This window comes from Canis lupus, chromosome 7, assembly GCF_048164855.1.
Source record: "Canis lupus baileyi chromosome 7, mCanLup2.hap1, whole genome shotgun sequence".
In the NCBI taxonomy this organism is placed as follows: Eukaryota; Metazoa; Chordata; class Mammalia; order Carnivora; family Canidae; genus Canis; species Canis lupus.
The window spans coordinates 23528018-23554151 of record NC_132844.1 but is presented as its reverse complement, the minus strand read 5'-3'; the positions used below and the strand labels follow the sequence as shown (position 1 = coordinate 23554151).

At 40.7% G+C, this 26134-nt stretch overlaps 1 protein-coding gene across 1 annotated transcript in view; it reads left to right on the top strand.

Moving 5' to 3' along the window:
- Window positions 1-14127: 14127 nt before the first annotated feature.
- CASP8AP2 (caspase 8 associated protein 2) overlaps window positions 14128-26134 on the top strand; it is a 35295-nt gene continuing 23288 nt past the window's right edge. Inside the window, exons 1-2 of the mRNA XM_072832055.1 lie at window positions 14128-14239; window positions 24959-25041. Coding sequence (XP_072688156.1) covers window positions 24987-25041 — 55 coding nt within the window. The 5' untranslated portion in view covers window positions 14128-14239; window positions 24959-24986. The remainder of the gene's footprint in view (window positions 14240-24958; window positions 25042-26134) is intronic.

The following is a 26134-nucleotide window of genomic DNA, read 5'->3' as shown; positions in this document are numbered from 1 at the left end:
AGGAATTTCTTTCTCTCTTTTTCACATGTATCTAAACTTTTTTAAAAAAATATTTTTTTGAGGAAGGGAGCGGGGAGGGAGGGAGAAAGAGAGAGAGAGAATCTCAGACTCCCCACTGAGTGCAGAGCCCAAAACATTCCAGAACCTCTTGAGAGCATGACCTAAGCCTAAATCAAGAGTCAGCTGCCTAACCAACTGAACCATCCAGCTGCCCTTCAAATGTATGTAAATTTTTAAAACAAAAAATTTATCTTGCCAGTTTTACAACTCAGGAATTTTTCTTCAAGGATCTGGGAACCATCTGTTCGCAATGAAATTATCACTAGGGAATATAACGCCCGGCTGCCCAATTTCCAGGGAGTAGTGGGCCTAACTTGTTACTCGACTCTAATTTGCAAAACCTATTCAATGTAATGGGTTATATCCATTTGGCTATTGTTAAATTAATTAAACAGGCCATTAGACTGAGGTGGCTCTAATGCTGGTAGCCTTCTTAAGCAAATCAAAATCTAAGTCCGTAAACACCTGAAGGTTAGGAAATTAAAACACTAAAGAATCACAAACAGCCAACTCGGCTTTGAGCTATAGCAAATCAAATAATTTCCTTTTTTTGCATCTGTACTTTCTCTGTATAGGTCTTTCTCCTTGCTTCTGTCACAGGGCACTCCTAACAATTTCTGGTTTAACATTGACCAATTTGAATTGACTTTTTCTCAAACTCTTATAATTTTTAATATGCCTCAGTTTATCTTTTAATGCTATATAAAAGAGTGAGATATCACTCCTTTTCACTGCCATCCGGTGTGTGTGGTTGACTGTTCCTCACCCTATCTTCTCACAAGACTTACAGAATCAAGCAATTCCTGGCCAAGGAACAAAAGCAGAATCGTTCCATTCCCTAGTGGATTCGGATGAAAACTGGTAATAAAATCAAGTGCAACTCCAAGAGGAGGCTGGAGAAGAACCAAACTGAGTCTATAAGACATCTCACATGAGATGGCACATATAATTGGCACACATATTTAAGCTGCATGAAGATCACATGTCCCTATCCTGTCACTCTGTAAACATCCCTCCTACCTGGCCAATAGACGTGTTTTTTCAGGGAAATGATTTTTCTCTGGTACTTTGCCTCTACATCAGTAGGTTGGTTCAGTAATAAGTGTGAGACCTTTTGGTTGAAAAGAAAAGAAAAGAAAGAGATTTCTTTTTGTCTTTGCAATCTCTTTAAGGGATTGTCTGTGATATGCATCACATTCTGGTTTAATGCTAATTCAGTAATAAATTGTTTTCTTTCTCTCCCTTTTTGGAGAGATATTTTGGGTTTGGAGGAGACTTTGTTTTTAATAGCTTTCCCCCGGGGGATCCCTGAGTGGCTCAGTGGTTTAGTGCCTGCCTTCCGCCCAGGGCGGGATCTCGGGATCCTGGAGCCCAGGAGTTCTGGATTCCTGGAGTCCCTGGATCGAGTCCCGGGATCCAGTCCCACATCCGGCTCCCTGCATGGAGCCTGCTTCTCCCTCTGCCTGTGTCTCTGCCTCTCTCTCTCTGTGTCTTTCATGAATAAATAAATAAAATTAAAAAAAAATAGTTTTCCCCCAACAACTATGATTTCACATATAAAACAAGGGGTAAAAAGAACCAAAGCACCTTGAGAATTACAAGAAATTAAGTCACTCTCATCATTATTTTAAGTAATGAATTCCTTATTAAATTATCAGTTCCTTCCATAAATACTGACTACCCTTTATTTGCAGTTAGCTTATTCAATATATACTAGAGACCTTTCTGTTATCCATATTTAACAGTTAATGCCCACAAGAGGCAAAAAAAAATTATCTTAAGATTTTCTGGTTCCAAATGTTCCTAATTCTCATCTCAATGTAAAGACGATGGACAGGGGCCCAGACGTTAAAGGATTCTCAGTCTTATGGTAAAGACAGACACCTAAGAGATAGTGTCAAAAATGGCTCTAATAGGGATTTGGGAAGAGGGTGCTTGAGAGTACAAGTAGGGAAGCTGCCAACTCAACCCGGAAGATAAGAAACACTTCTAGAGAAAAAGAGATGTGAGCTCAGGCTTCAAAGTGATATAATAGGGTTTGGGTTTTTTTTTAAGATTTTATTTATTTATTTACTTACTTATTTAAGAGAAAGAGGGCATGGGGGGGGGAGGGACAGAGGAGAGGGAGAAGCAGACTCCCCACTGAGCAGGGAGCCCAATGTGGAACTCCATCCCAAGACCCTGGGATCATGACCTGAGCCAAAGGAAAGGGCTTAACAGACTGAGCCACTCAGGTTCCCAATATAATAGGTTTTATTACAGGTTTAGGGAAAATTCAAAGAAATTACACATTAAATGCTATTTCTCTAGCAAGCTTTTCATGGAGACCCTTGTTGCTAGCCCTACTCCCCTCTCAATCACCCTCCTCTCTGCCAGGTTCTGAGAAAGGACCCTCCATCAAGTAAATCTGTGTCTCTTCTAGGAAAACTCTATTCCTTTCCCACAGAAGTTGGCCTCATTGATGATCTGTTCTGTTTCCAAGATATCTGGGAGATTTTCCAAGACATATTAACAACCATGCATTTCTCACAATCCAACTTCTTTAACCAATACCTTCCTCTGCTATTGTTAAAAACAACAGGCCCAAAATGAAGCCTCTTATGCTAAGCCCCTCTTCACTAAACCCAGACTTAATTACAGTTTGGCTTGCCCAGAAATGGAATCTTAAACCAGTCAATTAAGAATTGCCAGATCAGTACTAGGTAGGTAATCTGCCTGAGAGACCCCTGCCAATCCCTGATAGAAACACACTTTGCAATAACCAATTTGATTTTTTTCCAGTATAACTTCTTTGTTCCCATTCTTTTGTCTATGTAAGTCTTTCATTTTGTGCAGCTCCTCGGAGTTCTTTTTTATTTTCTAGATTTTTTTTTTAAGATTTTATTTATTTATTCATGAGACACACACACACACACACACACACACACACACGCACACATAGAGGGGCAGAGACACAGACAGAGGGAGAAGCAGGCTCCATGCAGGGAGCCCGACACAGGACTCGATCCTGGGTCTCCAGGATCAGGCCCTGGGCTGAAGGTGGCACTAAACCGCTGGGCCACCAGGGCTGCCCTATTTTCTAGATTTCTAAAAAGATTTTATTTATTCATGAGAGACAGAGAGAGAGAGAGAGAGAGAGGCAGAGACATAGGCAGAGGGAGAAGCAGGCTCCATGCAGGAAGCCTAATGTGGGACTTGATCCCCGGACTCCAGGATCATGCCCTGAATCAAAGGCAGATGCTCAACCACTGAGCCACCTAGGCATCCCATTTTTTAAAAATAATTTTTTAAACATTTTATTTATTTATTCATGAGACACACACACACACACACAGAGGCAGAGACATAGGCATAGAGAGAAGCATGCTCCATGCAGGGAGCCCAATGTGGGACTCCATCCTGGGACTCTAGAATCATGCCCTGGGCCAAAGGCAGGTGCTCAACCACTGAGCCACTCAAGTGCCCTTTTCATTTTCTAGATTTAATGCTAGCTGATTCAAATAGATTTTTGCCAAAAAAAAAAAAATGTCCTTAAATAAACCCTTAAAATTTTTATTATGCCTCACTTTATCATCTAACATTATCAATAGGACCATTGATTAATTTTGCCTGATCTTGAACTTAATATAACTTAAATCACACAGTCTTATCTATGTCTGGCTTATAACACAATTTATTTTTTCTTTCTCTTATTGGTAAACATTTAGGTTGTTCCCAGTCACAGCTGTTTGAAAAAAGCCTTTATGAATATTATGATGCATGCCTCTTGATGTTCAAAAACACATAACTCTTGGGTATATAAGAGTAAAATTGCAGGACCATAGGCTGGGAATTTTATTTTATTTTATTTTATTTTATTTTGTTTTGTTTCAGACTGGGTAATTTAAACACATGCTGTGGTGGATAATGTCAAAGAGTTTTCTAAAATGGTTATACCAATTCACACAGTCATTAGAAAAGTGTGAAAGTTTCAGTTATTCTATTTCTTTGCTGATACTTGTTATTCTCAGACTTGTTATTTTAATGTTAGTCAGGCTGGTTGATTTGTAGAGGTATCTCACTGTTTGAATTTGCATTTCCCAGATGTGCAAGTATGTTAGTATGTTTTCAACTACTTAGTCATATGCATATGCTTTTTGAGTAGTTCTTTTGCCCATTTAAAGAAGTTGAGTTGTCTTTTTGTTACTGATTTGTGGATGTGAGTGTGGCTTGTTTTTTCTTTTGTTTTGTTTTGTTTCATATTCTGGATTTAATTCCTTGTCAGATATATGTATTATAAATATCTTCCCCTCATTGGTAATGAAAAAGTGTAGGACATTCTACTCCAAAATACACTGCTTCGGTATACTGATTACTTTGAGCAGTAGGCGCTTAAACAGCAAATACAGGGAGAGGCTTTCTCTGAGCTCCCTTCATCTGTCTAAAGATAGATCCTCCAAAAGGAGCTCAATTGTCATAAACCCCCTTCTTGAGAGTTTTATCAGCCAGGAAAGATCGACCCTTACCACAAAAGAGGAGACCAGAAGTCTATACCATACCCAGACAAAGTTTGTCACAAACTATCTTACCTCCTATCTATTTTTCTAAGGGTCCATTCATCTTTCTTAAAAATCATTTGCTTTTCCCTAGAAAGTTTACAGCCCCCCTCCACCTTCTCCTATTAAGAAGGTATATAAGATTTTACATCTCACTGCTTTTTTGGATACGTACTTTTTTGAATATACACAGTGGTGCCACAGTGATGCATATAATGTTAAAATCAATAAATCTGTAACAAATAAATAAATATATATACCTTTTATCCTGTTAAGCTGCCTGTTGTCAATTTATTTCATAAAACCACGTATAGAACCCCTAAGGATAGAGGGGAAGGCTTTCATCCTTTACAGTAGCTTTCCTTTTCATTATTTTTTTAAAAGATTTTATTTATTTATTTATTCATGAGAGACACACACAGAGAGAGGCAGAGACACAGGCAGAAGGAGAAGCAGGCTCCATGCAGGAAGCCCAATGTGGGACTCGATCCCAGGATTCTGGGATCATGCCCTGAGCCAAAGGCAGATGCTCAACCACTGAGCCACCCAAGTGTCCCTCCTTTTCATTATCTTAATAATATCTGTTAACAAACTAAAGTTCTTAATTTTAATAAAGTTCATTTTAAAAATGACTTATGGTTAATATTTCTTGTCCTGTTTTTTAAAAAAATCTTTGGCTACCTCAAAGTTACTAAATTATAATCCTGTATTTTCTTCTAGAGGCTTTATTGTTCTACCTTTTATTTTTAAATATTTTTAAATATTTTTATCTACTTATTCACGAGAGACACACAGAGAGAGGCAGAGACATGGCAGAGGGAGAAGCAGACTTCCTGCGGGGAACCTGAAGCAGACCCCAATCCCAGGACCCCAGGATCATGACCTGAGCCAAAGGCAGATGCTCAACCACTAAGCCACCTAGATGCCCCTTGTTTTACCTTTTAAATCTATAATCTGTCTCAAACTAATTTAATGCTTGGTATGAAGTAAAGAGTTTATTATTTATTTATTTATTTTAATTATTTTTTAAAAGATTTTATGTGTTTATTCATGAGAGACAGAGACAGAGAGAGAAAGGCAGAGACACAAGGCCAAGGGAGAAGCAGGCTCCACGCAGGGAGCCCAATGTGGGACTCAATCCTGGGGGACTCCAGGATCAAGACCTGAGCGGAAGGCACATGCTCAACTGCTAAGCCACCTAGGCATCCCCAGGGTTTATTTTTTAAACATCAATTTTTTTTGAGTAATCTCTACACCCAATGTGGTGCTCAAACTCATGACTCCAAGATCAAGAGTTGCATGCTTTACCAACTGAACCAGCCATGTACGCCGTTTTAAAAATATTAATATTTAGGTTTTTAAAAGTAATCCAGGGTTTATTTCAATATGGATACCCAGTTGCTCTGCACCATTTATTGAAAAGACAACATATACATATGTATGTATATATATATAAATTTATATTTATTTATTCATGAGAGACACAGAGAGAAAGACAGACGCAGAGACACAGGCAGAGGGAGAAGCAGGCTCCCTGCAGGGAACCTGATGTGGGACTGGATCCCAGGTCTCCAGGATTAGGCCCTGGGCTGAAGATGGTGCTAAACTGGTGAGCCACCTGGGCTCCCCAAGGGACCTCTTTTTCATGTACTGATATGCCACATCTCTGAGGCCTGGTCAGAATACTGGTATTCTGTGCCATGGTGTCTTTTGGCTGACATCACCCATTCAGTATGTTTCACTTTCCTCTGATCACCACATCTCATTTGTGGCTAGAGAAAATATTGTGACTGGGTTTTTCCTTTCCACTTGGAAAAGACGATCTTTTATCCACTGAATTGCTGTGACATCTTTGTCATAAATCATGTAACCCTATGTGTGTGGTTCTGTTTCTAGACTTTCCATTCTGTTCCATCAGGCTATTTGTCTATCTTTGCAGTCATCCTACATTGTTGTAATTACTGTAGCTGTTGAAATACGGTTGTAGTAGTCAGGGTTCTCCAGAGAAACAGAATCAATAGGAGATATGTATGTATAAACAAGTATTTCCTATAATATCCTATTATATATATTTTATTTTTAAAGATGTTATTTATTTATTTGACACACACACACAGAGAGAGAGAGAGAGAGAGAGAGCACAACCAGGGGGAGCAGGAGAGGGAGAAGTAGGCTCCCCACAGAGCCCTGGGATCATGACCTGAGCTGAAGGCAGATGCTTAAGCTACTGAGCCATTCAGATGCCCCTATTATATATATTATATATGTATGGAATTGACTAGTGAAATTATGGAGTCTAGGAAGTTCCATATCTGCCATCTGCAAGCTGGAGACCCAGGAAACTGAGTAGTGTAGGTCTAGTATCATTCCAAAGACCTGAGATCCAGGAGCACTGATGGTATAAATTGTGGTCCTATAGCAGGAGAGAATCCTCAAGCTGATGCCACACTTAGCATAAACTTAATGTGGGGCTCAATCCCAGGACCCTGAGACCATTCCCTGACCTGGAACCAAGAGTAGGCTACTTAACTGACTGAGCCACTCAGGCTTTTCTTATCTTTTTTTTCTTAAAGATTTTATTTTTATTTATAAAATATTTGTTAATTTGAGAGAGAGAGAGAGAGAGAGAGAGAGAGAGAGAGAACATGAGTAGGGGAGAGGCAAAGGCAGAGGAAGAGCCCGATGCGGGGCTGGTATCCCAGGAACCTGGTATCATGAACTGCTTCAGGCAGAAGCTTAACCAACTGAGTCATCTGGGTGCCCCTTAAGGATTTTATTTTTTTTAAAGATTTATTTATGATAGACATAGAGAGAGAGGCAGAGACACAGGCAGAGGGAGAAGCAGGCTCCATGCCGGGAGCCGGATGTGGGATTCGATCCCAGGACTCCAGGATTGCACCCTGGGCCAAAGGCAGGCGCTTAAACCGCTGAGCCACCCAGGGATCCCAAAGATTTTATATTTAGATAATCTATACACCCAGTATGGGGCTCAAGCTTATAACCTTGAGATCAAGAGTTGCTTGCTCTTCTGACTGAGCCAGCCAGGCACTCCCTCTAGAACCACTCTCATTGGCATTATCTTGCTTCAAATCCTCTGATTATACTATTCCCTTGTTCAGAATGCATTTCCATCCCACTCCCACTTTTTCCTTAGCTAACTTTTCCACTTTCAGGTCTTAGCTTAAAGGTTGCTGAATCTGAGAGGCTTTCTCCAGAAGAAAGTATCCCTGGTAGCACTTTATGAAATTGCTTCCTTTGTCTCTCTGACCACCCCAACTAGAGTCAAAGTTCTTGGGGTGAGAGACTATATATGATTCATCTTCATATTTCTAGTGATAATAGTAGCTTATCCCATGCCAGGGAACTTTAAGAGTTTTACATGTGTCAACCCATTTAATCCTCACAATAATCTATGAGGTAGATAGTATTGACTTAGAATCCCCTCAAGAGAACTGGCTGGCTCACACAGTAGGCTCAATAAATATATGTGAATTAATGAAGTTTGTTACAGTCATGTAGAACTTAACAAACCAGGCTGTTTTCTGCTTCCTTGTATTTCTTCCTACTGTACTCTGTACTTAAAATAGACTTCACTCCTTCCATTTCTGCTACCATCAACAGGATCTACTTTTCAATGCTTTCCTTAAAAATTCTCTCTTCTACTCCATCCTTTTCTTCTTCTTTTTTAAGTTTTAAAAAATATTTTATTTATTTATTCATGAGAGACAGAGAGAGAGGCAGAGACACAGGCAGAGGGAGAAGCAGGCTCCCGAAGCGGAACTTGATCCCAGGACCTTAGGATCACAACCTGAGCCTAAGGCAGACGCTCAACCACCAAGCCACCCAGGTGCCCTTCCCCTCCCCCTCCCCCTCCCCCTCCCCCTCTTCTTCTTCTTCTTCTTCTTCTTCTTCTTCTTCTTCTTCTTCTTCTTCTTCTTCTTCTTCTTCTTCTTCTTCTTCTTCTTCTGTAACCCAAGCTTTCCAAGTGTAGTTTGATCATTCTTTTCCAGGGTACCCACTGTTCCACATGCTCCTATTTAGAATTATCAGTAATCCTCTTTTTCTGGGGTTGAGCCTTTCTTTTTATATTCTTAATACACAGAGGGCATTCAATAAATGCTTTCTGATGATTGGGAAATATCAGTGAGGGTGACAGAACATGAGATACTCAACTCTGGGAAACGAACAAGGGGTAGTGGAAGGGGAGGTGGGCGGGGAGTTGGGGTGACTGGGTGACAGGCACTGAGGGGGGCACTTGATGGGATGAGCACTGGTTGTTATGCTATATGTTGGCAAATCAAACTCTAATAAAAATATACAAAAAATGCTTTCTGAATGAATTAATAAATGCCACTGTCCAAGAACAGCAACTTCTTTCCAGAGTGTACATTTTTCCAAAGCTGTGAACAGTCTTCTAGCCACTTCATACAAACAAATGCTATGAGTCCAACTAAGGTCACCATGCCAGGATCCTGCAGAAAAAAAAATATGTGTATATTCGCAGGTACCCCTAAATTCTTTTAGGTACAACCACAGCGGGCAGCCCCGGTGGCGCGGCGGTTTAGCGCCTCCTGCAGGCCAGGGCGTGATCCTGGAGACCATGAATCTGAGTCCCACGTCAGGCTCTCTGCATGGAGCCTGCTTCTCCCTCTGCCTCTGTCTCTGTCTCTGCCTCTCTCTCTCTCTCTCTCTCTCTCTGTGTCTCTGAATAAATAGATAAAATCTTAAAAAAAAAACTCACAGCACCTAGTATGTTACCTACCCTATGTCTTTAATGAGTATTTGTTAAAGTGAAGGGATGATACTGAACGAATGAGACACTGAAGGAAATAAGAGAATCAACATTTGACAGTGCCACACTTCTATGTTCCAAGAATTTGGCTCTTCCAGGTTGCAAGGAGGAGAGAAGTGCTGAGGTGTAGTGAAAGATGCATGGAGAAGAAAAGGAAGCCCAGGAAGCTCTGGCAATAGGTCTCTGAGGCAGGCAGGAGCAGTGTCTTTCTCTCCCCATGTCTCAGCAGGTATGCTAATGGTCTTAAAAGCATCTGGGTCTATTGGGGACATGTCATCTGGGACAGTCATTTTTGTAGCGACTTGTCAAATTCACATCTTAGTTCCTTTCCATCACTGTCTCACTCTTCTGCCTCTCCCTGACCTTATGGTTTCAGTTGTTTCAGTTACCTTTTTCCCCCTCTGTATCAGTTATTTCAATTACTTTTTTTAAAAATATTTTTTAAAGATTTTATTTATTTATTTGAGAGAGTGACAGAGCAAGCATGAACAAGGTGGTGGGGGGGATGGGCAGAGGGAGAGGGAGAAGCAGACTCCCCTCTGAGCAGGGAGCTCATGCGGGGCTTGATTCCAGGACCCTGGGATCATGACCTGAGCCAAAGGCAGATGCTTAACCACCTGAGCCACCCAGGCACCCCGTCAATTACTTTTTTTCCTCTGTGTATTTTGTATCTAAAACTCCCTTACAGAAAAGATCTGAATGCATCAGCTGGCAGTTTGTCACCATCTAATAAGAATATAGTTGACCCTTGAACAACACAGGCTTGAAGTAAGCAGGTCCACTTATATCTGGATTTCTTCTCTCTCTCTCTTTTTTTCTCTCTTTTTAAAAAATAAATACAGTACAGTACTATACATGTATTTTCTTTTCCTTATGACTTTTAAAATTTTGTTTATAACATTTCCTTTACTCTAGCTTACTTTGTTGTAAGAATATAGCATATAATACCCATAACATACAAAATGATTTGACTATTTGTTTTTGTGAAGGCTATTAGTAGTTAGGTTTGGGATCCCTGGGTGGCGCAGCGGTTTGGCGCCTGCCTATGGCCCAGGGCGCGATCCTGGAGACCCGGGATCGAATCCCACGTCGGGCTCCTGGTGCATGGAGCCTGCTTCTCCCTCTGCCTATGTCTCTGCCTCTCTCTCTCTCTCTCTCTCTCTCTGTGACTATCATAAAAAAAAAAAGTAGTTAGGTTTTTGGGAAGTCAAAGTTATTGTTGAATGTATTGCTAGTCAGGTATTATTGCTTCCAGACCTTTTAAGGAACAGAGGAAAGAAATACATATTTTTTAAAATCATGAGGTCATGTTGACATTTCCAATTCAGATTTAATAGTATAAGATTTCCCTCTAATTTAAAAAATTTTTCCCCCCTCTCTAATTTTTTGATTTTATGTTTGGATCTATTTTCTCTTCCATTAAATATCTTGGTTCTGGGATCCCTGGGTGGCGCAGTGGTTTAGCGCCTGCCTTTGGCCCAGGGCGCGATCCTGGAGCCCCTGGATCGAATCCCATATCGGGCTCCTGGTGCATGGAGCCTGCTTCTCCCTCTGCCTGTGTCTCTGCCTCTCTCTCTCTCTCTCTCTCTCTCTGTGTGACTATCATAAATAAATAAAAAAATAAATATCTTGGTTCCTAAAAATATTAACATATTACATATTTATCTTACAACATATGTTAAATAGTTACAAAATTACAAAATTACAATATTAAGGCTAACAATAAAACTGCATAAAGTATAAGATTTCTTTGGAGTTCTTTTTGTGCTTGGAATAAACCCTACTTACAATCAGAGCATTGTGTTTAAATGTTACTTGAGATAATTTTTTGGTTTGAATGGTTATATTTCTCTTGTTGACACAGTTCATTTATTTCAATTTGTTTTCCATTTTAGCATTTTTTCTTTCTGATTTGACTCAATCTTTGAATATATGGAACACTTCCATGAAGCAAAAGCAAAAGTTTATAAAAAGGCAATTGCAGCACTTTAAATAGGTGAAATACATGGTATGTAAATTCTTTGTCAAGAAAACTGTTATTTAAAAAAAGCAGTTATTGAAAAAGGAAGAACAGCTATGTATATTTGCATATAAAAGTACTTAAATGGAAAGATTTTAAAAAGGCATACTCGAAGGAGTTTCCTTTCTTCTTTATCCCTCCAGCCAGTTTCTTTCCCTGGTAAATTACTCTTTTATTAGGTTTTAATTTTATTAGTTTTTTTTTAAAGATTTTATTTATTTATTCATGAGAGACACACACAGAGAGAGGGGCAGAGACAGGCAGAGGGAGCAGCAAGCTCCATGCAGGGAGCCCGATGTGGGACTCGGTCCAGGGACTCCAGGACCACACCTGAAGGTGGCGCTAAACCGCTGAGCCACCAGGGCTGCCCAATTTTATTAGGTTTTAATCTTTCACGTGTCCCTTATGCAAAGAGAAGCAAATATATATCTATTCTTTTTCTAATTTATTCCTACACAAAAGCTAGCATACTATGCTGTACTTTTTCCTTCCTTAACACTACACGTTGTAGATTACCCTCATTTAAGTACATGTAGACATCTTTAGGAATTGTTTTTTTCTTTCTGTAGTTGTGTGTGTGTGTTTTTAAGATTTTATTTATTTATTCATGAGAGACACAGAGAGAGAGGGGGGGGGCAGAGACACAGGCAGAGGGAGAAGCAGGCTCCATGCACCGGGGGCCCGACGTGGGATTCGATCCCGGATCTCCAGGATCGCGCCCTGAGCCAAAAGCAGGCGCCAAACCGCTGCGCCACCCAGGGTTCCCGAAATAGCTTTTTTAAAAAGGAACATTTGTAATTATGAGTTCAGATTTCATAAAACATGTAACTGTGTTACATCTGTTTTCTTTAAAAAAAGATGCCAATTCCTTCAGTTGACTTCTAGAAGTATCCCAAATTCCCAAGTTGGCATTGATTGAAGTCTTTCTAAGCAAACATTTTCAAATCAATCGGTTTCTATTCATTGTAAAGTTTTTAAGAAGTACTGGTAAAATGAGAGCCTTTGTAAGGAGTTCAGTAATAGGGCCACTCTTCTCTGGAAGATAAGTTTGGGGAAAACTTCAGTTATCCTTGAGGTATATATTCTACGTTCTCAATAAATATTTTTTGATAAATGCTTTTATGAACCCATGCAGAAAACCCATACTCAATCAGTTGCCAAGTTTGGTTGATTTCACCTCCTAAATATTCTAAAATCTATCCTCTCTATTACCTACCATTTTTTCCAGAGCATTTTCTCTAGCTTGGATCATCTAGTTAGAGCATCTCAAAATTCTCCTTCTTAAGGACAGAGGATTTTAATAATGCAAATCAGATCACAACCACACCAAGCTAAAATCCACCAATGCCTCATTATTTAAAGGTGAAATCCAAGCTCTCTGACATATGTAAGGACTTCCAAGTTCTGACCCCCGTCTCCCCCACCAGCCTCATCTCATACTTCATGCCCCATAATAAATGCCACATAGTTGCACACCCTTTAATCTTTTCTAGTCTCCACTACCTGGAATGCTTGCCTAACTTCTCAGAAACAAAGCTGGTTGGGGTAGAATCTAGGAAACCAGTGTTCTTCCAGAACATACTCTCCTAAATGGGGGGGGGGGGGGAGGTGTCTTTCTGAAAAATTAAAAAATATGTAATAAGTTCATAGGACAGTTACAAATTACTAAAATGGACAAACAGGTGGAAAGGGTTAGAAAGCAAGATGAAGATTCCCCTGATCAGGTAGGAGAGGAAGTCATCTTTGTTTTACTCCCCCACCAATCAATGGCCTAGACTCAGTCTCTGGAGGCTAGACCCTACAGGCACCTCCATTCCCTGCAGATTCTATAAGACAATTCAGGTAGTCTGCCCTCCAGAAAGTGCTCCTGTTCCTCCCATCCCACCTGACTTGGATAGCCCCTCTTCAAAGCTCCCAAAGCCCTGGGCTCAATTGTTGGCCTATCTTGCAGGAGAGTGTTGAGGACAAGGCACAGCGCTTATTCATGATCATGTAGCCAGCGTCTAGCACCTCGTCTGACACGCAGTTGACTGACACTCGATAGAATTTACAGAATTAAGGACTATATGGTGGCTCAGCAGTTTAGCGCCGCCTTCGGCCCAGGGTGTGATCCTGGGGACCCGGGATCGAGTCCCTCATCGGGCTCCCTGCACGGAGCCTGCTTCTCCCTCTGCCTGTGTCTCTGCCTCTCTCTGTGTGTCTCTCATGAATAAATAAATAAAATCTTTTTTTTTAAAATATTTATTTATTTTTATTTTTTTAAGATTTTATTTATTTGTTCATGAGAGACAGAGAGAGAGAGAGAGAGGCAGAGACAGAAGCAGGCTCCATGCCGGGAGCCCGATGTGGGACTCGATCCCGGGTCTCCAGGATCACGCCCTGAGCCAAAGGCAGGCGCTAAACCACTGAGCCACCCAGGGATCCCCCAATAAATAAAATCATAAAAAAAAAGTTAAATGAAAATAAAAGACAAGGCCTTCTCAGAGCTTACTTTCCCTTTCATTAAAGACCTTTCCCCAGACCCCGCCCCTAATTTATCCGAGGTCCCGCCCCTTCCGCTGCGAAGCCCCGCCCCCAGCTTAGGCCCCGCCTCTTTCTCTTAAAGTCCGCACAAGCCTACGTGAGTTTGGCGCCAACCGTGGTTTTTTTTTCCGCCCTCCCAAAGGCGGGAACTAGTTCTGTGCGCCGGGACGTGCTTTACGTGTGGTCTGATTGGCCATGGATGCTCAGTCCCGCCTCCGCGTCCTGACTGCGCCCTGGCATTGGCGGAGATGCCAGGGAGACCTCGGTGTCCAGAAGGGAGCCCCGGCTATCTCGGGCTAGGCAGGGCGGGTAAGTTGGTGTGGGGGTCCGGTCGGCTCGGGGCTGTTGGGGAAGAGACTGAATGGCGCGGTAGTGCCCCAAGCGGAAGCTGGTGGTGTCCGGGGAGCCAAGGAGTCGAAGGGAGCCGCGGAGTCGGGGGAGGGGGGCGCGCCCGGTGTCCGGGGCCCGCAGGTCGCTGCGTTCCCGCCGCCTCGGGTGCAGTTTCTGGGTTTGCTTTCGCGTCCCTCTGTGGTCCCTCGAGAGGATCCGGGGGCGCTTGGGGCGAGCGCACGTAGGAGCTGCCCTTCCGACTGCTCCTCCCGCCCCTCCCCCTCCCCCCGTCTTGTCTTGGAATGTACTCCGCAAAGCTTTCGGATGGGATTCTGCAGGAATGGGTCTTTGCTAAGTGTCAGGTGGTCATTGATGTCGGTTGTTTTCGAGACTGTAATAATCCAGCGAAGTTACCTTCATCTCCGCAACGCCTGGAACCGTACCTGACACATAGTCGGCCCCCAACTCAGTTGTTCATGTAGAATTAGCAGAATCTCGGGATTTGTGCGTCGGGGATCAAGTTGGCGTTGACTCTGATTCTTCCCCTAGTCTTTCGCAGATTTTTCCCTCATCTCCATTCTCCGCAGCTAGAGCTCCAAACCTTTCCCTTCCTCAGTGCCCCTCCCCCAATCCCATGGGCAAGAATTCCCCAACCCCCACCCCATTTATCTTCTAGAGTTTCTTCCCATTTCACAAGACGTGGCCCCCGTTCAATGAAAAATTATTTTTCCATCTATGAATATTCTTCATTTTTGTCATTTGGCTTTAAAGGAGCTGGAATCTAATCCCAGTAATGCCATGTAGCGGCTGTTTGACCTTGGGGCAAGTTTCTTAATCATTCGTTATCTGTTTACTCATCTATAAAATGGGAAAAGGAATAGTTATACTTAATGGGACTTCGGGAAGATTTAAATAATGTATTTGGAACATTGAAGGCCCCGGCCCATAGTGGTCAGTATATGCAGTGTTTGTTATTATTTTCCCTTTACATTTTCTTCAGGGCTCTTGCTCTATTAGATTTAGCCTTTCCCATGAGCCTTAAAATATACTCTCCTTCTCCCCTCACTTTTTCCTGTTTTTCTCTACAAATGCTTATTTCATTCTTTTTCTTTTCTTCTTCTTTTTTTTTTTTTAAGGAAAATTTCCTTTAGACTGTCTTTTTAAGACATTGTCCTGTCACAAAAGGGTAGGTAATCTTTCTCTCATATGCTCCGTCTTCACATCTGAATCCATTGGAATTGTTCCTAAAATAATTGGGTGACTTCGCAGCTCTTTTCTTTCATCATCATGGTTCTCAACATGTAAAATTTTGCCTCCACACTTTGCATAGGTGTAACACTCCTCTGTCAATAGTACCTCACCTTGTATGTTGAGATACTCATTTGGGGGAAGGTGAGGGCCCGTGTGAATAAGCCCCTCTTTCCAAGAAATTCTGTACATAATTCTTCCTCTTCCTTCTCCCTTCTCTTCCAGGAGAATCATGGGCCTTTGTGATTTCAAGAGAGTAATCTGATCTCTACCAATTAGGTTTTGTCTTTTGTGCTACATACTCCAGTTTCCAGTTTTTTATTAGACAACTTCACCTGCATGTCCAACAGATAATTCATCATGTTTTCTTTGGTTCTCTGTTTGAGTTAAAAGCAGGACTACCTTGTTGTCGAAGGTAGGAACTTCAGAGTTGTCATTAGTAAATTGGGAATATCAGTAATTCAACAAATACTTTTTTTTTTTTTTTTTTTTTTTTATTACCTACTGACTTGGAAGGCCCTGTGCGGAGAGCTGGGGATACAATGGTGAACAGAACAGAGCCAGTCCTGGTCTTCATGGAGCTTATAGTCCATTGGATGAGATGGACATTTCTTTAGGAATTCCCACAAAAAATGTAATCATAAACTGAAAAGAGGCCATATAGAGAAAGGACACAGTGGTATAATAATATATATGAGAGGGACTGATCTAGCGGAGAGAGAGAAGCCAGGGAGGCTCAAATGTTACTTAAGCCAAAATACTAGAGATAAGTTAAACGATGGTAGGAGCATTGAGGAAAGACCATTCCTTGCAGAAGCCCTGTGGTGGGAGGGGACAAATGGCATGTTCAGGGATGAAAGAAGGTCAATTTGATCAAGAGTAAAGACTTCTGGGAAGTGGGGAAGTAGGATGCAGATTAACACTGGAATTGTGGGCGGAGGCCAGGTCACTCTGGACCTTGTAAACACAATTGTGACAATTTTTTTTAAAAGATTTTATTTATTTTTTCATAGAGACAGAGAGAGAGAGAGAGGCAGAGACACAGGCAGAGGGAGAAGCAGGCTCCATGCAGGGAGCCCGACGCAAGACTTGATCCCGGGTCTCCGGGATCATGCCTTGGACTGAAGGCGGCACTAAACCGCTGAGCCACCTGGGGTGCCCCAAAATTTATTTTTTAATCTGAAATCAACAGGAAGCACTGATGAGTTTTAAGCAAAGGAGGGAACATGATTAGACTTGCATTTTAGAAAAGTCAGATATGTTACTTGGGTTTCATCTAGTAGGAATTGGAAGAAACCAACGAAGGTGTTTTTTTTTTTTTTTTTAAGATTTATTTATTTATTTATTTATTTAAATTTTTTATTTATTTATGATAGTCACAGAGAGAGAGAGGCAGAGACATAGGCAGAGGGAGAAGCAGGCTCCATGCACCGGGAGCCTGACGTGGGATTCGATCCCAGGTCTCCAGGATCGCGCCCTGGGCCAAAGGCAGGCGCCAAACCGCTGCGCCACCCAGGGATCCCTATTTATTTATTTATTATTCATGATAGACACAGAGAGAGAGAGAGAGAGGCAGAGACACAGGAGGAGGGAGAAGCAGGCTCCATGCTGGCGGCCTGATGTGGGACTCGATCCCGGGACTCCAGGATCGCACCCTGGGCCAAAGGCAGGCGCCAAATTGCTGAGCCACCCAGGGATCCCCCCACCGAGGGTTTTTAAAGCAAGACAATATCATGATCAAATCTGGATTTCAGGAATTTAACTCTAGCAAGAAGAGTATAGAAAATATTACTTACAAAAAATAGAGAAGACTATGAAAACAGTACAGGAGACCATGAGAGGTGACTGAGCTATAGCAGAGATATAAGCAGATCTGAGTTTTCTGTGGAGAATCAAAAAGATTTAACGGAAAGTGTATTCAAATGTGCACTTCTGACCATTTCAAAACCACAGCCTGACTTGCCTTTTCAAATTACAAAAAGTAAGAGATTTCTGAAATTCTAATATAGAGGTATTCACACCCAGACTTGCTTGTGAGCTCATAGATGTAGTGGGGAGATGGTATCAGGGATTGTGTTTGCAAACAGGAGCCTGTTTTCACTGAACCTTGGGATTTTGGAAACCTTGGGACAGTGAATGATGGGGCTAGAAAGTAGGCATCAGTATGTATCAAGGTAGGGTGTTTGGACTTTATTCAGTAGATATTGGGAAGTAATGGAAAGGTTTTGAGCAGGAAATAATACGAGCAGGATTACTTCAGAAAAACCCAACAGTTGTGTTTGGCATGTATTTGGAGAGAGGAGATAATTAGATAACTATAGTGGAGCCTAAAATAAAATGCAGATAGCAAGATCAAGGATAAATGGGAGAAACATTGCAGACCATTATATATTCAGCAGACTATTAATAGTCAGCAGACTATTAGGGGATGCTAAGTGCTACCCAAGTAGACATGTCAGGAGGTGACAGATGTTGATGGGAAGATGATCTCTCTTGGTTTTGGACTTGGTGAGTTTGGACTTAAAGGAATGTGTTTATTAACTTTAGCATCTTGTTGCTGACTGCTGATTTGTGTTTTAGTTCAAATGTTACTAATTTTCAAGTACTCTGAGGTGGCAGCAGAGGAGTCTATAAATCTGAAATGGTACTCTTTTGGTACACTTTTTTGTGGCAGTACTTACTCTTTATGTTTGTGTTTGCTTGTGTTAGCTTATCAAGTATTTAACCCAATGAAATAAATTTTGCTTTGTAGTGGTAGAAAAGAAGATATTGATGTCCAGGACCTCACTGCCTTAAGATAGCATTCAAATATATTTTTATAAGGGCCCAATTGCGTTTAGAGCTAGTTAGGTGTTATTGAAGTTGAAATAATCATAGCTCTGTGAAATCTTTCCTGTGAGCTTTTTGTGGCAAATGAAACTATAAAGAAAATAAATTTGTGTTAAGACACTAAGTTTGTGTAAAGTTGTTAGAGCAGCAATAGGAAAGGATTATACTCAAATTATGCATATTTTATGTTGCTACATATGGTTAGTAGTTATTATATTGGACAGCTCAGATATACAGAACATTTTTATCGTCATAGAAAGTTCAGTTGGGGGATCCCTGGGTGGCGCAGCGGTTTGGCGCCTGCCTTTGGCCCAGGGCGCGATCCTGGAGACCCGGGATCGACTCCCACGTTGGGCTCCCGGTGCATGGAGCCTGCTTCTCCCTCTGCCTGTGTCTCTGTCTCTCTCTCTCTCTCTGTGACTATCATAAATAAATAAAAAATATATATTTAAAAAAAAAAAAAAAAGAAAGTTCAGTTGGCCAGCACTGGTCTAAGGAAGGTAGTTTTCTGGACACCTCATTGGCTCAGTAGTGTAACACGCAACTCTTGGTCTTGTGGGTTGTAAGTTTGAGCCCCATGTTGGGTATACATATTACTTAAAAGTAAAATCTTAAAAAAAAAAAAAAAAAGGGAAGGTAGTTCTCAAAGTGTGGTCCTTGGATTAGCAGCATGACCTGGGAACTTTTTAAACATGCAGATTTTTAAGTTTCACTCCAGACCTACAGAGTCAGAAATTTGGGAGATGGGACCCATCAACCTTGTGTTCTAACTCCTCCAGGTATTTCTGATGTATGCTAAAGTCTAAGAACAACTTTAGAAGGCAAATAATTGCAGTGGAGGTAGCCGAATGTAATGGTATGTTCAGTGTGTCAGTACAATAAGGGAATGAGGATTGTGTCTCTAGAAAAGGGGCTTCTCTATTATGGTAGTTGGGTTTGGGAAGAGGATGAACAGTCCAGGTAAAGAAACAGAAGATGCAGGATATTGTGGATTTAAGTACATGGCATAGGGGATCCCTGGGTGGCGCAGCGGTTTGGCGCCTGCCTTTGGCCCAGGGCGCGATCCTGGAGACCCGGGATCGAATCCCACGTCGGGCTCCTGGTGCATGGAGCCTGCTTCTCCCTCTGCCTGTGTCTCTGCCTCTCTCTCTCTCTCTCTCTGTGACTATCATAAATAAATGAAAATTAAAAAAAAAATAAGTACATGGCATAATTTAGGAACTGCAAGTACAGTCTGCAATGGCAGACTGGATGGCTTTGGCTCTTTGCCTGGTGTTTGGGTGCCCCACAAAGACGGAAGAAAATCATGCTTACCTCCTTGCAAGACAAAGGCTGTTGCTGTACTGAGATCAGAGGAAGAAAGGGGACTGATGGACATCTAGGGTAATGGCATTAACATAGGACTAGAGTCCTTCCAGGCTTGCTGCATTTGGCTGCTATAATTTATGGTACATAATCTTTTAATCTGGGAAGAATGGTGTCTGAACCAATATAATTTCTACATTACACTAACATCATTTCTCTATTTCTCAATAATGTGTACTACCTTGCATTATAGAAACTAATGGTGTAGTACAGAATGTCTCATGTGGCTAAATGCGGTAGGTGAGGGGAGCAATGTGAGATAGAAAAGTTGTGATATTTCTGGAAAGGCCTTGTGTTCTGTGCTAGACAAGCTTAATTCACAGTAATGTTTTCAGTAGCTCTTAAATATTTTTGGCGTGGGAGTGAAACACGGGTTAGACGTTACAGGATTTTTGCTTTAGTGGTTGAAGGAAGGGTGCCTGGGTGGCTCAATTGGTTAAGTGTCTAATTCTTGATTTAGGCTCAGGTTATAATCTCAGCGTCATGAGATGAAGCCTCATGTCAGGCTCCATGCTGAGCGTGGAGTCTCTTTAAGATCTCTCTTCCTTTCATTCTGCCCCTTCTCCTGCTTGTGCACACCCATGCATGCTGTCTCAAAAAAATCTTAAAAAAAAAGGAAGTGCTAGAAGGAAAAAGGCTTTGGTAGTATGGAAACTAGCTAGGAGACTGTAATAATTTAAGTGAAAAATAATTAGAAACTGGAATAACTGAGTGAAAAGGAGACATTAAATTTGAGAGATTTAAAAATAAAGTCGCTAAGAATTTGTGACCACTTGAAAGTGAGTGTGGGGCAGCCCCGGTGGCCCAGTGGTTTAGTGTCACCTTTGGCCCGGGGTGTGATCCTGGAGACCTGGGATCGAGTCCCACATCGGGCTCCCTGCATGGAGCCTGCTTCTCCCTCAGCCTGTGTCTGCCTCTTTCTCTCTCTGTGTGTGTCTGTCATTAATAAATAAATAAAATCTTAAAAAAAAAAAAAAAAGAATGGGTAAGAAAACAGAAGTTTAAAAAAAAAAGAAAGTGAGTGTGGATTAAAGAAAAGAATCAAATATAATGGAAATTTGTAGCTTGAGAATGAGTTGAGGCAAAAGATGATTGTTTATATTTCCCATATCCAGGCATCTACCCTATTTTCTTTCTTCCATTATTATATCTCACATAAACATCCTTTTCATTCCCACTGTCTCCATCTTGGATTATTTTATTATGTGGACCCATAGTAGCCTCCTTTCTAGTTTCTTTTCCTACACTTTCTAGTTCATTCCACACATTAATCTTTCCATTTCATTTTTTATACCAGTGTTTCTAACTCATAAACCTTCAGTGCTCCTGTTTTTGAAAGTTCAAGACCAGATTCCTTGGTTTGACATTTAGTTTCTTCTGTTTGACTCTAATGAAATTTGAGTCTTATCCTCCATCCTCTTCTGCCTGAGGCCCAGGAATATATGCCTTCTCTCCAAAGTTAATGGTGTCCTCATTTGTAATCTACCTCCCATGCCTCTATTGATATGCAGGTCTTTTGTCTACAAAGCAAATCATCAGCAATGTGTATGCTCTTATTCTCCACACATCTTTGCCAACATTTGGGAGAGGATAATGGCTACAAGGGGACATAAGGAGTACTTCTAGGGTGTTGTTAATGGTGTCCTCATTTGGAATCTGTCTCCCACTCCATTGATACGCAGGTCCTTCTACAAAATAAGTCATCAGCAATGTGGTACACATCTCCATGCATTTTTGCCAACATTTGGGAGTGGTTACAAGGGGGCATGAGGAGTACTTCCGGGGTGCTGATAGTGCTCTGTTTCTGGATCTGGATGGTAGTCAGATGGATGTGCTTAGGTTGTTAAAAATCATAGGACTGTCTATTAATGATTTGTGCTTTTTTTCTATATTTATGTTATACTTCAGTAAAAAGCTTACTCCCTTTCCATCAAAATAAAAAATGTCCTGGCTCTCATAGGCCCTTTACACTTCAGTTTGAATTTTATGGTCAACTTCTTAAGTTTGGGTGAAATTGCATTGAGTTTATAAAGTTGGGGAAAATTGCCAACGTTGATAATGAATTTTCCTATATGTGAATTATATTTATTTCTTAATTGTTTTTTAAAGACTTTTTAGAATATTTATTTATTTACAAGGGAGAGAGGGAAAGAGAGAGCCCAAGAGTGCAAGAGCACAAGCAGGAGGGGCAAAAGGGAGAGGAAAAGAGAATCTCAAGTAGACTTCTCTTTGAGTGCAGAGCCTGATGCCAAGCTTGATCCATGACTCCAAGATCATGGCTAGAGCTGAAACCAGGAGTAGGCACTTAACTGACTGGGGGACCCAGGCACCTCTAAAGATTTTATTTTTTAAAATTTTTATAAAGATTTTATTTATTTATTTTGAGAAAGCACACCCGTGAATGAGGGGGAAGGGAAGAAGGAGAGGGAGAAGCAAGCTAGCAGGCTCTCCACTGAGTGGGGAGCCTGATAGACATGGGACTCGACCCTAGGATGCTGGGATCATGACCTGAGCTGAAGGCAGATGTTTAACCGACTGAACCATCCAGGTGCCCCTGTCAACATGATTTATGACTATTGATACAGGTTTCCTCATTGTTAAGCCCTGCCATTATTAATTTACTAGTATCAGTATGGACTGATATATTTATGCTTTGGGTTATAATACAATACTACTTTAATTTGTTGCTCAAATTGTTCCAGCTTGGGCTCTTCAGGGCTGTCAGTTGGTTCCAGTGGCCCTTTTTGACATACTTTAATCAATTGTTTTTAAGCTTGAGGGAGATTTTTAAAAACTTCATTGATTAATTTAAGGTATATTTATTTATTTTTAGTAATCTCTTTACCCAGTGTGGGGCTCACACTCAGGACCCTGAGATCAAGAGTTGTGTGCTCTACCAACTGACAGCCAGGCACCTCCTTCATAAATTTTTTTGGACACTGCTTTACTTCTTTTTTTTTTTTTTTTTTTAATTTATGATAGTCACAGAGAGAGAGAGAGAGAGAGGCAGAGACACAGGCAGAGGGAGAAGCAGGCTCCATGCACCGGGAGCCTGACGTGGGATTCGATCCCGGGTCTCCAGGATCGCGCCCTGGGCCAAAGGCAGGCACCAAACTGCTGCGCCACCCAGGGATCCCCACTTCTTTACTTCTGTGCACTAGAAGATGCTCCACTTTTATCTTGTATATTTTCTGTGCCTCTCTTAAAATCAGCCACTTTTCCCAGGAGTCTTGGTCCATTTTAGTGGAGAATAGTATTAGAAGCCAAAATGTGGATACTAGGTGTGCTTACTGTCATCAAGGTGTTTTTTAGGCCCTCCCAGCTGGTAGAGCAAAAAAATATATGTGTATGTACTAATGCATGTATATACACATAACTGTAAATATTTCTATATGTAATCAATATCTGTATTAAATTAAATAGGAGTTCTTACTGATGATTTCAACTCTAATCCATTGCTACAGGGGTCATTCTAGCTTGTTCTCTTGTTTTTCTGTAACCTCCCACTTCAGTAGTGGAAAATATGGTTCCTGTCATCTATCATCCATTTATGTGAATTATTCATTTCCAGTATACATATAAAATAGTATAAGCCCCTTTATACTTTGCTTATAATAGTATAAGCAAAGTATTTTTTTTTTTTTTTTAAAGATTTTATTTATTCATTCATGAGAAAGAGAGAGGCAGACATAGGCAGAGGGAGAAGCAGGCTCCATGCACCGGGAGCCCGACGTGGAATTTGATCCCGGGTCTCCAGGATCGCACCCTGGGCCAAAGGCAGGCGCCAAACCGCTGCGCCACCCAGGGATCCCTAGTATAAGCAAAGTATTAACTGGAGGACAGTACTTATGCTAATTGCCTTTTTAATGTTAAACCATTGTTCCTTTTTAAAGATAAAGCTCACTTGTCTGTAGTGTGTTTTTATTTTTAAAGATTTTGTTTACTTATTTACTTGAGGTATCTAGTGAGCCAGGGGGAAGGGCAAAGGGAAAGGGAGGGAGAATCTCAAGCAGACTCCATGCTGAGCACAGACTGTGATGTGGGGCTTGATCTCACAACCCTGAAATCATGACCTGAGCTGAAATCAAGAGTCAGATGCCGACTGAGGCACCCCTTGTTTTTGTTTTTTGCTTAATATCTTGCTGGATGCATTCAGTAAATTTTAAAAAAAGATTTAGAGAGAGTTGAGTGAGAGAGCATGAGCTGGTGTGTGTGGGGCAGGAGCAGAGGGAGAGGGAGGGAGAATCTCAAGCAGACTCCACACTGAGTGGGAAGCCTGATGTGGTGTTCGATGTCATGACCATGAGATAATGACCTGAGCTGAAACCAAGAGTCAGATGCTTAACTGACTGTGCCACCCAGGTGCCCCTGACTAATTTTTTTTTTTTTAAATTTTATTTATTTATTCATGAGAGACACAGAGAGAGAGAGAGAGGCACAGACACAGGCAGAGGGAGAAGCAGGCTCCATTCCATGCAGGGAGCCTGACGTGGGACTCGATCCCGGGTCTCCAGGACCACACCCGGGACTCAAGGTGGTGCTAAGCCACTGAGCCACCCAGGCTGCCCCCCTGACTAATTTTTTAAGGCTGTTTTTATGCTTATAAAAAAAGATTGGCCTATAGTTTTCATGTCTTGTAATTTTCCAATTTTGTCCTATTTTTGCCCACTTTTGATGTCTACACTGTACTAACTTTATGAAATTATTTGTCTCTTAGACTTTTTCTCCCTTTCTGCTGTCTGGAATATATTATGTTTTATCTGTTCTTTGAAAGTATGGTAGAGTTCACTGTTTGTGTTTAGTAGTTTCTTTGTGAATAGATTAACTACTGTATCAAATTATCTAATCATCTTAAGTATGTCCATGTTTTCTGTTTCTTCTTGAGTCAATTCTGGCCAGTTACATTTTTCTTTTTCTCTTTCTCTTTCTTTTTTTTTTTTTTTTTTTAAGATTTTATTTTTTTATTCATGAGAGAAACAGAAAGAGAGAGGCAGAGGGAGAAGGAGGCTCCATGCAGGGAGCCCAACACGGGACTTGATTCTGGGTCTCCAGGATCACCCCCTGGGCGGAAGGCGGCGCTAAACCGCTGAGCCACTGGGGCTGCCCAAAGCACTTTTTTTTGAAGTGATTGTAGAGAGTGAATTTATTCATTGTGTCCAGATTTGGAAGTTGCTTTTTAACTTAAAGCTAGGTTTATTCTCTGAATTGTGAAGTTGATTTTAACAGTGGAAAATCTTTATATATTTAATACCTTAGATGGCGACTGTCAAAAGGAAATAGGATCATGGCAGCAGATGATGACAATGGTGATGGAACAGGTTTATTTGATGTATTTCCTGGTAAGAGCTTATTTTAACTGTCTTTCTAAATTTCTTTAATTACAAAATAATTTATTCTCATTGAAAACACTGTCATCAACTTTCTTCTCACACATAAATGAATTAATACAACAAAGTGCCTGGCAAATAGGAAATGTTTAGTAAATGTGAACTTACTTTTTTTCTTTTTTTAAAGATTTTATTTATTTATTTGACAGAGAGCAAGAGAGCACAAGCTGGAGGAATGGCAGAGGGAGAGAGAGAAACAGGCTCCCTATTGAGCAGGGACCCTGATGCTGGGCTCGATCCTGGGATCCTGGGATCATGACCTGAGCTGAAGGCAGACACTTAACCCACTGAGCCACCCAGGCACCCCTAAATGTGAACTTTCTTATAATTGTATGCTTTCAGGCCTTTTAAATTTAATGAAATTAACAACTTTGCCAAAGTAGGTGGTAATGATATTGTCATATCCAAAGAAATACAAAATTGGTATTTGTTACTTGTAAGTTGCATACATCATGTATATACTTCTTAGTGTATTTCATAAGAAAAAGTTAGATTTTTAAAAATACAACAGCATAATTATCAATTTCAGTAAATTTAACATTGATAAAATACTTTTATTTAATCTGCTGTTTTTATTCCTATTTTATCAGCCCCAAATTATTCTTTATTATTGTGATTGGATTTTAATCTATCATTTTAATACTTTTAGTTTTTCTCATCACTTTTTTCTTTCTTTCTGATTTTCTTGCTTTCTTTCAAATGTTGAATGTATTTTAAAATTCTATTCTAATTTATATATTAGCTTTTTGGGATATACCTCTTTGCATTATTTTTTAGTGGTTGCTCGAGGGATTTATTATACTTCTTTAACATTTTGTAGTCTACATCCTTCTTTTCTACCTTTTCATCTAAGATGTAGAATCTTGTATGTATAGTTGTATTTAACTCATACATCCTTTTTTGTTAAAGATGTCATAAACCTCATGATACAAAGCTTGTAATTTTTACTTTAAACCATTCTATGTGTCTTTTAAAAATTAAGAGGAATTAAAAGAAATTAAGAAAAATTAGTCTTTTATATTTACTCATTTATCATTTCTAGTTC